Below are 15,092 nucleotides of genomic sequence, written 5' to 3'. Positions count from 1 at the left end.
ACTCTTGACACCTCTGCATTTATTCCTTCCTGACGCCATTTACTTCAGTCCAGTCCAGCCCCTGGGCCTAATGGCACCTCAGTCATGTACTTCATCATGTTTTGATTAATTACCACATTCCACGCTGCACATATAAAACACATTAGATTACCTGAATTGCCTAACTTTCTGGTGGCTACCATCTTAATGCTTAGCAGACATTTCAGTTTTTTTTCAACCTAAAAAATGAAAGATGGAATAAAATAATCATAATCTCCTTAATTTACAGTGAAGAAACTTCCACTTAAATGAGGGATCATTCAGTACAATCATTAGACAGCAAACAATGTTTTGTTCAGAACTGACATATTGTGGCATACTTCTACGATTTTAAATCACATAATAATATTATTTTAAGATTCTCATAGTCAGCACCTAGTGTGCAATTGTGGCAAGAGTTACAAATGTAATAAACTTATTTATTCACAACTGATCGTGTTTCTCAGGGACTGCCAAAAGGAACATAGTGCTTCTAGATGTGTATAGAATAATTGTGTGCAACAGTAAAAAATACATTCTATAGCATATTTAGATAGCATCTAATCTGATATCCTACATGTTTTAAAACCAAAAATGAACTGTAAATGATAGAAAATAATACTCAGCAGGTTGAGATGTGACCAGTTAAAAATGCTACAAGAACATGCTGTTAACAAGGACAGGACACCAGAATGCTATAGTAAGTGGTAATTGTTCATTAAAAACACATGACAGCTTGGCAAAAACTTTTATTTAGAAATCATGTTAGATATGAAAGAGTAAATTAGTAGTAACCTATAACTAAAACCCACAAATAACTGCACTGGACATTTGCTGCCATCTACTGGCATCTACTGGTATCTTTAACATCATACCCCAGGCTGCCAACACCCATAAAGCATTAACGATCTCAGGCTGTGTTACATCTAAGCACCCCACTGTCTGATCTCTCGCTGACTTTATAGTAGGAAATAATTCACAGAATTCATATATCAGTAAAGCAATGGAAAACATGTATAATATTACAGTCCACAAAGCAGGAATTACAAATAAATTAAAAGCAATGAAACATATCTGACAATCATTTTTATTTAATACTCAACATGTATTGGTGAAATCACCTTGAAAGTTCTGTTTTGGATCAGCTGATATAATTCATAATTTTCGTGCATATTTTGGTTCAGTAGAAAACAAGTGCACAGGTTTTGTTGAACAAAGAAGCTACGCTAAAATACAGATCCGTACCACTGTACCATTCTTATCTCCAAAATCCATTTACCAGCAGTTCAAGACATAGGAAGGGATCCAGATGGCCCTAAAATACGCACGCAAGCGCACACACGCACACACATACAGACACACAGACACACACAGACACACACAAATTGAGAAAATTAGTTATGACAGCAGTAGGGTCAACCCTTGGGAGAGACAGAGATTGTGGTTTAGAGCAGTCCAGACACAGTCAGGCTGTCTCTGACACATTGACTCACTAAGGCCCCACAGCAGAATGGGTGTCAGGGAGAAGAGCTTAAACACGGTCCCTGGTGCTGAGGGGGAGCTGGATGTCTGAATGTACACTTACCTCACGTCTCTTATATAGCGTACATCTCCGTGAGGTAATCTTTGGGCACGATGCCGATGGAGCCGTTCATCTCACCCACCCACCAGCCGAAGTTCTGGTACTCCTAAACGGCACAAGATGGAGAGTGAGGCCAAAAACACCCTGCTTGTACTAACACAGATGTCATATGACCCAGGCTCAATACACTGAGAGTGAGGTTTCTCTGAGGTGGTCAAGGTACAATAAGGTGGCTGAGCACAATGTGCGGAACGTGATTGAGGTTCCTGCGACGCTGAAAGTATGTGCCATCCTGCTGTGTCTGTGTTGATGAGAAACACATGAGCCTCTCAGACTGGGCTCGGCCAGAGCAGGCCCCGCGGGTCCTGCTGGAGCTCAGTCTTTCTCTCCGCCTCTCTCTCTCTGTCTCTCTCTCTCTCCATCTCTCTCTCCCTCTCTCCATCGCTCTCTCTCTCTCTCTGCCTCTCTCTCCCCGTCTCTCTTTCACCTTATCTCTCCCTCTCCCCGTCTCTTTCTCACCGTCTCTCTCTCCCTCTCTCCGTCGCTCTCTCTCTCTGTCTCTCTCTCCCTCTCTGTCGCTCTCTCTCTCCCTCTCTCCCTCTCTCTCCCTCTCTCCGTCGCTCTCTCTCACCGTCTCTCTCTCCCTCTCTCCGTCGCTCTCTCTCTCTGTCTCTCTCTCCCTCTCTCCGTCACTCCGTCGCTCTCTCTCTCTCTCAGTCTCTCTCCCCTCGGCCGCCCGCCTCTCTCAGCCCTGCTCATGTCACCCGGCGTGAGGAGCAGGCGTTAAATTATGTGGATATTCATCACGCGCCACAGGTAATAGCTCCAAATGAAGGAGTGGATGAGCATTAATAAAGCGATAAAGAGCGGCGGGAGAGGAGAGACGCGGGAGACTGAGCCCAGATGAAAGCGCGGCGGGGACATGAATCAGGGCTGAGGGAGCCTCCCGCGAGGAGGCGGGGAGGTCACCTCCTCCAGCAGACACCCTGGCCAGGGTTAACAACACCATACCCTTCACACACGCTATTCACAGTCAACCGCTAACCAGAAGCCTTCAATCTGTTCCCTTGGTGAGATACTGCGTTTACACTGCATTATTGAGCGAGAAAAACACATATAATCTGAGTCCAGCAAGTCTCTGCATTGATAGAAGGGTGATGCGTGAACTGTGCTTCATGCAACTCTTCCTGGATCAAGGAAGATGCTAAAATAATGAATAATAATACTACACATACACCATACAATGGTTTTGATCCAATGAGCATGTTAGCATCAGGGAACATCAGGCTGCATTACAATAATTTTAGAGACAAGGCAAAACAGCTCTGTGAACAAATAACAGCATCTATACTTATAGTCACTAATTCCTTACCTCTTGTAGACTCTCTTGCTAATAATACCCAACACTGAACTCGGAACATTAGGCTGAACAATAATGGTTTATGAATATATTAATCATGTTATGACTGCACGTAACTGTAATTACGTGTGTGTGATTATCACATGGGAACAATATCAAAATATTCAGCCCTGGTCGCTACACTCTGAGCACCAGTACACCTGTATGAGAATGAGGAACAAAATCTACTGTAACCACTCTTTTCCACCTCTAGATGGCAGACTTGAATGTGGAAAGGCGGATACAGCTGGGCAGTAGCTCACCACTGTCTGCAATATATTATTAGGATAACAAACAGAGTCCACAGGGTTAAGACCACAAATACAGGAATGGCAATTAACACATTTAAATCAGGTGCAGATGTCCTGTTACAACTATTACAGATTGCAAACCTAATGGATGTCATGAACTTCCCCCACTAATCTTTGAATCCATCATCCAGAGAGGCGTGCCATGACTGCATTGGTGCGATGGCAGCAACATTTACAACAGTTAGAAATGTAATACCAAATTAAATCCTCCATTTACTTTAAAAGCAGACACATGCCAGATCAGTAGGAAAACATACACGCAGGCACACACACACACACACACACACACCTTGTTCACATCCTTACCTACCATGTAAGCAAAATACTCATTTCCCCAAACAAATCGACTCATTTCAACACCTTGTGCAAAATCAGACAGGAATTCATTCCGAACTCACACTGAACACAGCAGCGAGCAGTGATGGAGACGTCTGAGACATTAACGATTGATCTCTCTCGCAAAACTGCTTAGCAAAACACAGAACTGGCAGAGCTCCAGCACACTGAAGTACGCACAAAACAGCCGAGTGTTGAAACGCCACACAAAGCCAAGGCCAGGAGCGCTGAAAGTGTTTCCACTGCAACAGAAACTCCAACACACAAACTCCAACACACACACAGCTCACACACAGCTCACACACAGCTCTCACACACAGCTCACACACACAGCTCACACACACAGCTCACACAAATAGCTCACACCTCGCCCACACCAACAGGCCTGGCCCGAGCTAGGATACCAGGGACTTTCCGTTCAGCACTGTGTGGTTTAAGCGTGGGTGTGAAAGGTTTGGCAGTGGGTCTCTGAGTGCAGGGCAGGCCTCTGAGTGCAGGACAGGCCTCTGAGTGCAGGACAGGCCTCTGAGTGCAGGACAGGCCTCTGAGTGCAGGACAGGCCTCTGAGTGCAGGACAGGCCTCTGAGTGCAGGACAGACCTCTGAGTGCAGGGCAGGCCTCTGAGTGCAGGGCAGGCCTCTGAGTGCAGGACAGGCCTCTGAGTGCAGGGCAGGCCTCTGAGTGCAGGGCAGGCCTCTGAGTGCAGGGCAGGCCTCTGAGTGCAGGGCAGGCCTCTGAGTGCAGGGCAGGCCTCTGAGTGCAGGACAGGCCTCTGAGTGCAGGACAGGCCTCTGAGTGCAGGGCAGGCCTCTGAGTGCAGGACAGGCCTCTGAGTGCAGGGCAGGCCTCTGAGTGCAGGGCAGGCCTCAGGCCCCTGAGTGCAGGGCAGGCCTCAGGCCCCTGAGTGCAGGGCAGGCCTCAGGCCCCTGAGTGCAGGGCAGGCCTCAGGCCCCTGAGTGCAGGGCAGGCCTCAGGCCCCTGAGTGCAGGGCAGGCCTCAGGCCCCTGAGTGCAGGGCAGGCCTCAGGCCCCTGAGTGCAGGGCAGGCCTCAGGCCCCTGAGTGCAGGGCAGGCCTCAGGCCTCTGAGTGCAGGACAGGCCTCTGAGTGCAGGGCAGGCCTCTGAGTGCAGGGCAGGCCTCTGAGTGCAGGGCAGGCCTCTGAGTGCAGGGCAGGCCTCTGAGTGCAGGGCAGGCCTCTGAGTGCAGGACAGGCCTCTGAGTGCAGGACAGGCCTCTGAGTGCAGGACAGGCCTCTGAGTGCAGCGCAGGCCTCTGAGTGCAGGAAAGGCCTCTGAGTGCAGGACAGGCCTCTGAGTGCAGGACAGGCCTCTGAGTGCAGGACAGGCCTCTGAGTGCAGCGCAGGCTTCTGGGCACCCACCTTGCTCAGAACGTAGATGGCGTCTCCGCGTTTGAAAGACAGCTCATCGGACTGGTCTCCGGTGCAATCCCACATACCCTGGTAGTAGTTCTTGTAGTCGGTGCTCTTGTTTACTGTCAGGGACAGAAGTGTGATTAAAACCGACAGAGGTGGGCAGTACTGTCACCAGCTGTCATGTTCCATAGTCCACACAAATGCTTGCACAAGACAGAACAATTTTTCACCCCATGAAATTCATTTTTAAAGACCGGCAAAATACAATAATGAGCAATAACTCAGTTACAGTCCACGGCCTTTAAAATAATGGTTTTTTCAGTTAATACTGCTTAATAAATATGCAGGATAGAAGTTTATAAATCTAATATTACAAAAATTGTACAGTATATAAAAAGTACTTATATTTGAATTATTATTATTATATTATCCAGTATAACACTAATGCCTCCTTTCCCGCTTTCCTCCCTGGCAGAGAGAATTCATCTTGAGTGAAATGCCCCAAAAGCACACAGATGTCTGATGAATAGAGGCAATGTGTTGCGCAAGAGAGAGGTGTGTATCTGTGGCTGTGTACACGGCAGTCAGAGTAGAGGCATCGCTGCAGCATAGCCTGACCACTAGTTGGCAGTAGAGGACTGACAAGGTGCTGTTGTAGTCCTTTGCTGGAGAGTTTCACAAGGAATCACAGCGCTCCAGCTCCTGGAAGAGTAACTTACTCATTTCCTTTCACTCCTCCACATACAATCTGGTTTGCAGACAGATCCATGCAAAAATACCCCTTGATAAAATGGTTTTAGGGTCAATTTGCAAGTGCTCTTGGCCCAGCCTCTGGATTTACTAAATAAAAATGAAACTATCTCAAGCATGAAATCAATGAAAAAACACAGAGTATATACCTCCCATGCTTCCTCCATAATGCTAAACAGTGTTGGTTGTCCATACATAATATTATTATTCTTAAAGAACAAACAGGTTCCAAGTAATTCCATCAGACTGACTGGAGTGTCCAGGGCTTTAAGCTTTTCTTTCTGTTCACTGGAGTGCTGTGTGTACATAGAGGCTGGATTCCCTGGCCTTATAGTGCTTATGATCCGGCATTCCTGACCTGATCACATGACATCTGTTTCCAAAACAACAAGGGGGCTGAGAAACGCCCAGCATGGGAGACACAGGGGACGTCGGCTAGACTGCGCAAGAGGCCATGACCTCATGACATCATCGAGCAGAGTCCCTCTCTACACTGAGAGTCTAAATCCTGGAAAACGATTCTTAAGATTCAGTGCAACGCATTTTTACTCAGTGTGCACCTAATAAATTCCCCAGAATGACTTTTTTCTAGAGGAAAATATGAGTGGTTAAATATGACAGGATGTTTCACAGATCATAGAGATGAATGACATAAGTAAATCCATCTTGGCTCCAGTGCAACTCATATACCAACATTCTCATCCATCTTGCCCCTCTTTCTCGGACTTCCTGCCTGTCAGACGTGCTTCCTGTGCATACTGGCTCACTTCCTGTCCACGTCAGGGCATGGGGGAGCCCCGTGAGGTGACATCCCTTGAGCGGGGTCACCCTTTCGACACTTCCCCAGGCACCGGTGCCCCACGCTGAAACAACCAGCCTGGGCGCTGCCGCAGAGACACGCCCGCCATTTCCAGCCCAACGGGAGGACTGGGGCAGAGACGACCCAGACAGGAGAGCCAGGGCCGGGCAGCGCAGCCCGAGCCTCCACACCCCTGCCCCGCGGGCCAGAGGAGTAAAGGGCAGTGGGCAGACCTCGGCGGGGCCCTTCCTGTGGGGCCCGGGACCCAGGCCAGGGCCGCTTTGCACCACCGTCAGCGGTCCCTCCCCCCCCCCCCCCCCCTCCTCCTCCCTCATCTCCTCTAGGTCTTCATTTGCCTGCTCGGCTAATCATATGCAATAAAGATATGCATGGCCAACATTTAAACAGCCTGGGGATCAATGAGTGGTCTTAAGTTTATCTGATTTTTATCAAAGCAGACAGAGCGGCGGGTCGATGGGCAGCGCCCGTGTCAAGTTGACCTTTTCACAGACGCTGGCGCGGGCTCTCCCCCGGGCCGGGCCCCGTCCCCTGTCACGCGCTGAATGGCACAAGTCTGTTCCCCTCCACCACAAAGTATACAAAGATGTCTATATTACACGGGTATAGGTGTGACAGCGCTTGTGTGTTGTATTTATAAACTGTCCTTTGCCGGTGACACTTTCCCAATGATGACAGCCATAATTTATGCAGCCAAATCTCCTCTGTGCAGAAATGAAAGCTAATTGAGTCATTACCCACTAATTCAGGCCGGGATACCTTGTATAAATTGGCTTACTTTGTAAATCCCCCTGACACGCCGCTCTCCCTGGCCCACAACAGCGCAGTGTCCCCACGCCTCTGCCAGTAAAGCACACACGCGGCAGGCAGGCCTGAACTCCGCCAGATTAAGGGATTGTGGGGCAGTTAGCGGAACGACCGGGAGAGGCGGATCTGGGTGTAATTACCTGTCACGGCGGGAGAGGGGGGTTTGCTCACTGCCTCCACTGTTGTCTTTGGAGGATTAGGCAGGTCTTCGTCTGAGGAGGGAAAACACAACAGAGAGTTCAACAGCTTGCTTCAACAGTTAGCCCACGGCCCTGCCTGCTACAACAGCCTGCTTCAACAGTTAGCCCATGGCCCTGCCCGCTACAACAGCCTGCTTTAACAGTTAGCCCACAGCCCTGCCCGCTACAACAGCCCACTTTAAAAGTTAGCCTACAGCCCTGCCCGCTATAACAGGCCACTTTTAACGGTTAGCCTACAGCCCTGCCCACTACAACAGCCCACTTTAAAAGTTAGCCTCCAGCCCTGCCCACTACAACAGCCCACTTTAAAAGTTAGCCTCCAGCCCTGCCCACTACAACAGCCCACTTTAAAAGTTAGCCTACAGCCCTTCCTGCTACAACAGCCCGCTTTAACAGTTAGCCCACGGCCCTTCCTGCTACAACAGCCTGCTTGAACAGTTAGCCCATGGCCCTGACAGGTACAACAGCCAGCTTCAACAGTTGCCCAGTACAGCTTTAACAGTTAGCCCACGGCCCTGCCCGCTACAGCTTCAGCAGAGCTGCTCCCACTGATCCTGAGCAGCAGCCACAGGCCTGAGACAGCCCGCCCCACCATACTGAGATATACATGCTCAGCGTAAGAACTGTGCTTAACCATGGAGCAAACCTACTACCAGGACAACAAAACAAAGCCTCTGTAATTATTTACTGAATGCCCAGGCTATCAAAGCCACCAAACACAGGAGAATGATCAACAGGCATAAACTATGTATGATAAAAGGCCTGGTCCGGCCAAAATATGGACAATAAAAGTCCTCTATACACCATGTAACAAACAATACAAACCAGCCATTACATTTGTGCTAGCCTGGATGTACTCAATTAATCCAATTTTAATTGACACAGCACTCTTAGCAAAGAAAATACAACAGAGCCCAATGAATAAAAATCTACAATGGTTTGGCAATAGAGCTTGACAAATTGTCTTGTCCGGACAGATAGTGGTGTACTGTTGATGCCTTGTGTTGAAATCAATTATTACGTTAAATGTTTATAAGCACCGATCTCCCTGGTCCTTAAGTGAAGAGTATTTTATACACATAATGTGTAGAGACACAGTCAGGAAGATGGATGAACAAGGATATTCAGCAAAGTCTCGGCTACTGTAAAAGCAAAGGAGGTAAGGGATGAGCTTAAAATGGCCCCGGCTCTCTCCAAGTGCATGACTCGCACAACTGCGAAGAGAAACATACAAATCTAATTATTAGAGCAGAAGACCGAATACTTGATGTATGTGTTGTGATGTGTGCGTTATTCCCACTGGTTTCTCAGGAAGCACAACACTGTGGGAGTCTCCAAGAAGTGACTGGGACACGGGGAGGGCTGGATCGGGAGCCGGACTCACAGATGGGATCTAAATTACCCGCTCCACTGGGCTTCAGGGTAATGCAGGCAACAGATCCTCAGCGCTCCCAACCCAATTCCTCTCGCTCAGCCCACATTCAAAACATCTTCACGGGCTTCCGTGGAAAAAACGATAATAAATACCACCCAAAATACGCTGAACGCTTCATAATTATGCATAACCTGAACACGGCAAATTATATTTACACCTAGTAGACACATGGAGGGAGGATTTTGGGAATAGAATTGCGCCTTTCCAGATAATAAAAAAACAGAGATGCTGTTGCTCTGGAGCACTTGCTTTCGGTGGAAATGTACATTTATATTTATATAGGAGGGCCTTCATGCTTATTTCCGGAGTTGAGCTCTGGAAACCGAACGCAAGAGCAGGTACCGTCTCTCAGGGTGAGACAGAAGATGGGAATGAGGGCGTCACAGTGATGCATTAAGGGGACTGGGTCTCTACACTGAAATATACTGCATGCTGATCATGAAGAGCAGTCCACACTTACATGGTTACTTTTATACAAGCATGTATGGCAACCAAATATACAGACACTCATCCATACACACCCAATGCATGCACACACACACACACAGCCACACATCAGCGGCACTGCTATAAGCCTTAGACTCCACTGGGGAAAAACTTGGATGTTACATCCTTGCAAACCAAGCTCCCAACAGGAGCAAAATAAAGCACAAAATTGATTGGAAAAAGTTATGCATTTCCAGGCAGCATCATTTGTCATTCTGTTCAATGGCATTATTATTAATCAATATGGAGTCTTACTGAAAGAGGAACATACTGTCATCACCAAGATTAATTAAGATGCCTCTTGCATAGGTAATGCTCAGTGTGCCGTTCCTATGGTGAGCCGAGCGGCTCTGGGCGGGCTGTGGGCACAGGCAGCTGGTCTGCTCTGGTCCTGTTCTGCCCCTGATCTCAAACAGGGAAGCAGGAGCAAACACCCTCCTTCTGCTGTCCAGCAGCACCCCGACACCACACTCATGTGTTCACCGCATTGGCAGTGGAACACATTCACAATAAATCTGAAAGACTACACCACATATGCGCAGACTGCAGTGTAGCAAATGCATGTCCACACACATGTATGCACAGCACGCACGACAAGCACGACACGCACAACACGCGCAATACAGGCAATACACGCAATACACACACTACACGCAACACGCACAATACACGCAATACACACAACACGCACAATACACGCAATACACACAATACACGCAACACGCACAATACATGCAATACACGCAATACACACAATACAGGCAACACGCACAATACACGCAACACGCACAATACACGCAACACGCGCAATACACACAATACATGCAATACACGCAAGGAAGGCTCAGTTGGAACACAAACACTATGAAGCAGAGATAAAGGGGCGGCTCGCTCCTCTCTCTGCAGATACTGGTTTGCCCACATTAAATGAGCAGGGCCACAGCACAGCCCACTCCATGTTCTGAGGAGAAACAGGCATTTCATCCAAGAAAGAAAAACAAAATGCTTTACTGACATGAGCAGAATGCCTTTGTGTTCGAGTTGATGGAAGTCTGAGGCACTTTGTCTCTCAGGTGCTGAGGAAGTGGACCATTGCCTGCAGCAGACATTATGGAGAACTGGACCAGATCCTGCACGGTTCTGATAATGAAGTGGGCCCCAGCTGCTGTTGTTTATGGATAGCACTTTGACGGCGCTGTATTTCTGCGAGAAGATAATTTCATCAGAGTATCTCTTCATCCTGGCGAGCATCAGGCTGACATCTTTATTTGGCAGGAGTGAAGCGACAGGGCTGATATATGGGGCAGCATCGGTAATCGGGGCTGTAAGTGGTTGTAATCTTAGGGTGAACCAGAGCCAGATGGCTCTCCCGTCTTTACATTGTGTGTGTTTGTGTTTGCGTGTGTGTGTGTGTTGTGTGTTTGTGTGTGCGTGTGTTGGTTTGTGCCCGTGTTTGTGTGTGTGTGTGGACATGTGCGTGTATTTGTGTGTGTGTGTGTGTGTGTTTGTGCCCGTGTGTGTGTCAGTGTGTGTGGGTGCATGAGTGTATGTCCATGCGTTTGTGTGCGTGAGTGTGTGTGCTCACATGTGTTTGTGTGAGCATGCGTTTGTGTGCGTGTGTCTATGTGTTTGTGTGTGTGTGTGTGTGTGTCTATCTGTGTCTATATTCTTTTCAGTAGAGAAAAATGTTGTTTCTTCAGGCAGTGTAGGGAGGACACTGGGGTGTGGCTAATGAGTACGCTGTGAAAATGAGTAAGTATCATCAAGCACCATTATTACAGTCTCTCCTGCGCTTGTGGGTGCGGCTGCAACCATGCCCTGCAGTTGTATCACTCGGATCTCCTGTATACTGCCAGGGAATGAGATTGGCAGAGGGTGCTATTTCTGGGACCTCTGTGGGGGAGGGATATTTCATATCTGGTTGAAACCCGGTGCTCTGACACCCAGCCTGAGGTACATTCTTCAGCTGTAACAAGCACAGGAGCAGAAATATCCGGAAACACTCCGAAGTTAATACCTCAGTCCTGCTCTGACAGCTCACCTGTTAGCATCACTCTTAGCAAACTACATCTGTCCATTTCCAGAACTGGATTTACTGTACAATAAGCAAGACACACTGCATTCTGCACACCACAGTCTAAATCCTCAGTCTACTGGGAGACAATGAGTGATTGAGTCGGTCAGCCTATTGTACACTAAAACAAAGAGAATGGAAGCCACTAAAAGCCTGACCACAAAAGTACCGCGTAGTGGTCCAGACTGCAATATAATATCCCCCAGAGCAAGCATTTTCAAGACATATAAACTACATTTGCACAATAAAATTACCCACTATGCAAGTATAATTTCAAGAGACTGCTGTAAATCACTGAACAAAAATAAATATGAAGGCATTTATGATAGTAAAAAAAAAACATAACTTTTTTTGTCATGTCTAGGCTTGGCATCAACTTGCAGCCTTGTTCGTCTTACTACAGTAAGTAAGTCTTATTTTAGCAACATGTTAAGTGGTCCCATGATGTAATTATATTGAGGCATATGTTTAAAAGGACCAAGTACAGAGAAAAAATACATTCATCTTCCAACACAACTGTAAAAATAAATGTGTGGTGGAACAGGATTCCAGGTGACATTCCAGAATATTCCACATAATAATGGTAGGGGTCTGCGTACATCAACCGCACAGTAAAGTCAGGGTGCATTCCAGTGGTTTAGGTTTCTCAGTTTCTTTTGCAGCCTCGCCTCCTCATGCAGTTAAATGCTTATATTGTAAATATTTGTCATTTATACATTTCATACATAGTGTTTGATATAATCCTTATATATATAATCCTTTCCACGGAGGAAGCCAACCTTCAAGTTTGTCAGTTACTAAACAAAATATAATATGAATATATATAAATATGTACTGGGTTTTTTTTTTGCCAGGTAACGTTTTAAAAGAATAATTCTTATCCCCAATGTTACCAATTAATTGTCAGTTCTAGAGGGAACAACAAGAACCCATTTTCCCCCAAATTGCATGTAGCTATGGTCAACATTGAATCCTACAATGGTTCTTTCATAGAGCAAGCCACGACAGCCTTTTCCCCAGATTAATTATATCCCCAGAAATACATATATTTCAAGCTGCTGCGTTGGGCCAAGCGGATTGTTTTTAAATTTCTGGCACCACAATTTAATTCCCATTTCAGTAACAGCAAGAACACATAATGTATTATTAAATGAGCAATAGCTTATGCACAGAATGAGGGATTCACAATGTACAATATACAGTAGCTAGTCTAAACTGTCCAAGATACTATACCGTACATATAAAATGATACTTATGCACTGCAAGATCTAAAGCAGTTATCAGACAAACACTGAGCCCAGTGTAGATCTGTGACACTGCTATATAGGTGTTCCAGTGTCAGAACACCCTGCTGCCCTGGACTTACAGCGATAACCGATTACCTCCCTCCATTGTGCTTATGTAGGATAATGCCTCGTATTCCCAGTGGTGAGCCCACAGGTACACAAATAGACTGCTCTTATTACGCTGTCAGAGAGCAGCCCAATGAGCATTACAAATCTTCTAAGGCGGCCGGGCAGTGAAGCTAACCAAGCCTCTATTGACAATTAATGTCACAGTAACAAGGTCACCATATCACTGTGATGTTCTGAGGTGGAATGCATCCTGTTTAACACCCCATTAGTCATTTAGTCAATTAGAGTGTGTGTGTGTGTGTGTGTGTGCATGTGTGCGTGTACGTACTGTATGTGTGCGTGAGAGAGAGAATGAAGTCGTGTGTCCTATACTTGGTTTAATTACAGCGACACACTCTAAGGCTTACAGGCAGCCCAACACAAGATTCATTAATTACTGCCCTATTTATCCTTCTTCCTGACTGCAGCACTTATTCGAGGAGCAAGCTGGCTACAGGCAAGAATCCAACAGGGAGGATAGCCACTTTCCTCCAGAGGGATGGGGAAAGCTATGGATATACTGTATATTATGTGCAAGTGCATATAGAGAGAGGGGTGAGTGCTGCATAGATGGTTCCCATGTGAATTCCAAATATCCATCAAGCACAGGTCCACGTTTCATCTCTCTTCAGTTTTGCCCGAATGACATCATGACATTTGAAGGAGACATAGGGGACAGGGAGCCGGCTTACCTGGGAGCTCCTCGTAGATGTCATCGTCCACGGGTTCCGAGTGTGAGGGGGTAGGGGTGGGGGTGTGGAGCGAGGGCCGCTCCTCTGGAACACCGATGTCATCGTAGGTCTCCTGCTCATCCTCATCCTCAGGGATAAGCCCCGACTCCATGTCTACAGACAGGAGGACTCCTTCAGTGCGTGATGATGCATGTGTGTATGGTACTAAACACGTGTCTACAGACGTGAGGACTGCATGTGTGTATGGTACTAAACACGTGTCTACAGACAGGAGGACATGTGTCTACAGACCGGAGGACTCCTTCAGTGCGTGATGATGCATGTGTGTATGGTACTAAACACAAGTCTACAGACAGGATGACTGCATATGTGTATGGTCCTAAACACGTGTCTACAGACAGGAGGACATGTGTCTACAGACTGGAGGACACCTTCAGTGCGTGATGATGCATGTGTGTATGGTACTAAACACGTGTCTACAGACAGGAGGACACCTTCAGTGCGTGATGATGCATGGGTGTATGTATGCATGTAGTGCATGTATGTGTGTATGTATGCGTAGTGATTAATCTTATGTTATGTCATGTGGAGTAGCAATTAGGAAACTAGACCATTGGGCTCCAGCTATACATCCCAGGTGCATCATTGCTGTTGATCCCAGAGCAAGTTGTTGTAGTTAACCTGAATACCCAACCCAGCTATAACAAAATGGATCATGTGAAGAATACAAACAATCCAAGCCTCCAGGATAAGGATGAAGAATGATCATTTTTAACTCTTACTTAATATTGGTTTGTATCTCATAATAAAGTGACATCAGGTTTTTACATTGAATAAGCCCTGATGATATAATATCTCCTTATATCTCAAAGGTTATCAGCATAGTGATATGTATTCATCGGTTTAGTATGTAAGCATTGAGGTGCTGTACATAATTTGCTGCACAACAGGAAATGAAACACTTCATGAGCTCATGGCCAGTGGGTAGAGGCCTTAATAGAGTGGCTATAAATGGCTCTAAACAAGCTGTTCACACCATCAGAGCTGCTCACCTCTCAGAACAAAGCGGATCTGCTCCACCCACTCCTCTGCATCTCTCGGCGAGGCAGCCGCAAACTGGAGCCATTACAGCGACACGCAGAGAGGGGGAGGGGAAGAGGAAGGGAGGGAGGAAAGGAGAGAGAGAGAGAGCCAGACAGAGAGATCAGTGTCACTCTTCCTTAGAGACCCAATGTGCACCCTGTCTGTGCCTTCCTTCTCTTTGCTGCATGGTTGCCTCCTATGATGTTCAGTTGATTTAGACAAATTTGCAGGATTGAGAAGGGGGGGGGGCTGATGGATCTGAGGGCAGGAGTGACAGATGGCATATGTGCGAAGAGGAAGTTACTTTCCTTCATCACTGTCACTCGCCCAGCCTT

The 15,092-nt window shown here is 47.0% G+C and overlaps 1 protein-coding gene across 1 annotated transcript in view; it reads right to left on the bottom strand.

Annotated features, from left to right (window-relative positions):
• Positions 1-754: 754 nt before the first annotated feature.
• skap2 (src kinase associated phosphoprotein 2) overlaps positions 755-15,092 on the bottom strand; it is a 31,061-nt gene continuing 16,723 nt past the window's right edge. The window contains exons 8-13 of the mRNA XM_061221254.1: positions 14,727-14,790; positions 13,675-13,827; positions 7,534-7,605; positions 5,026-5,138; positions 1,604-1,706; positions 755-1,333 (exon numbers count right to left, since the gene is read on the bottom strand). Of these exons, the coding sequence (XP_061077238.1) occupies positions 1,614-1,706; positions 5,026-5,138; positions 7,534-7,605; positions 13,675-13,827; positions 14,727-14,790 (495 nt within the window). The 3' untranslated portion in view covers positions 755-1,333; positions 1,604-1,613. The remainder of the gene's footprint in view (positions 1,334-1,603; positions 1,707-5,025; positions 5,139-7,533; positions 7,606-13,674; positions 13,828-14,726; positions 14,791-15,092) is intronic.

Source organism: Conger conger, chromosome 1, assembly GCF_963514075.1.
Source record: "Conger conger chromosome 1, fConCon1.1, whole genome shotgun sequence".
Lineage (NCBI taxonomy): Eukaryota > Metazoa > Chordata > Actinopteri > Anguilliformes > Congridae > Conger > Conger conger.
This window is presented reverse-complemented; position numbering and strand designations above follow the sequence as displayed.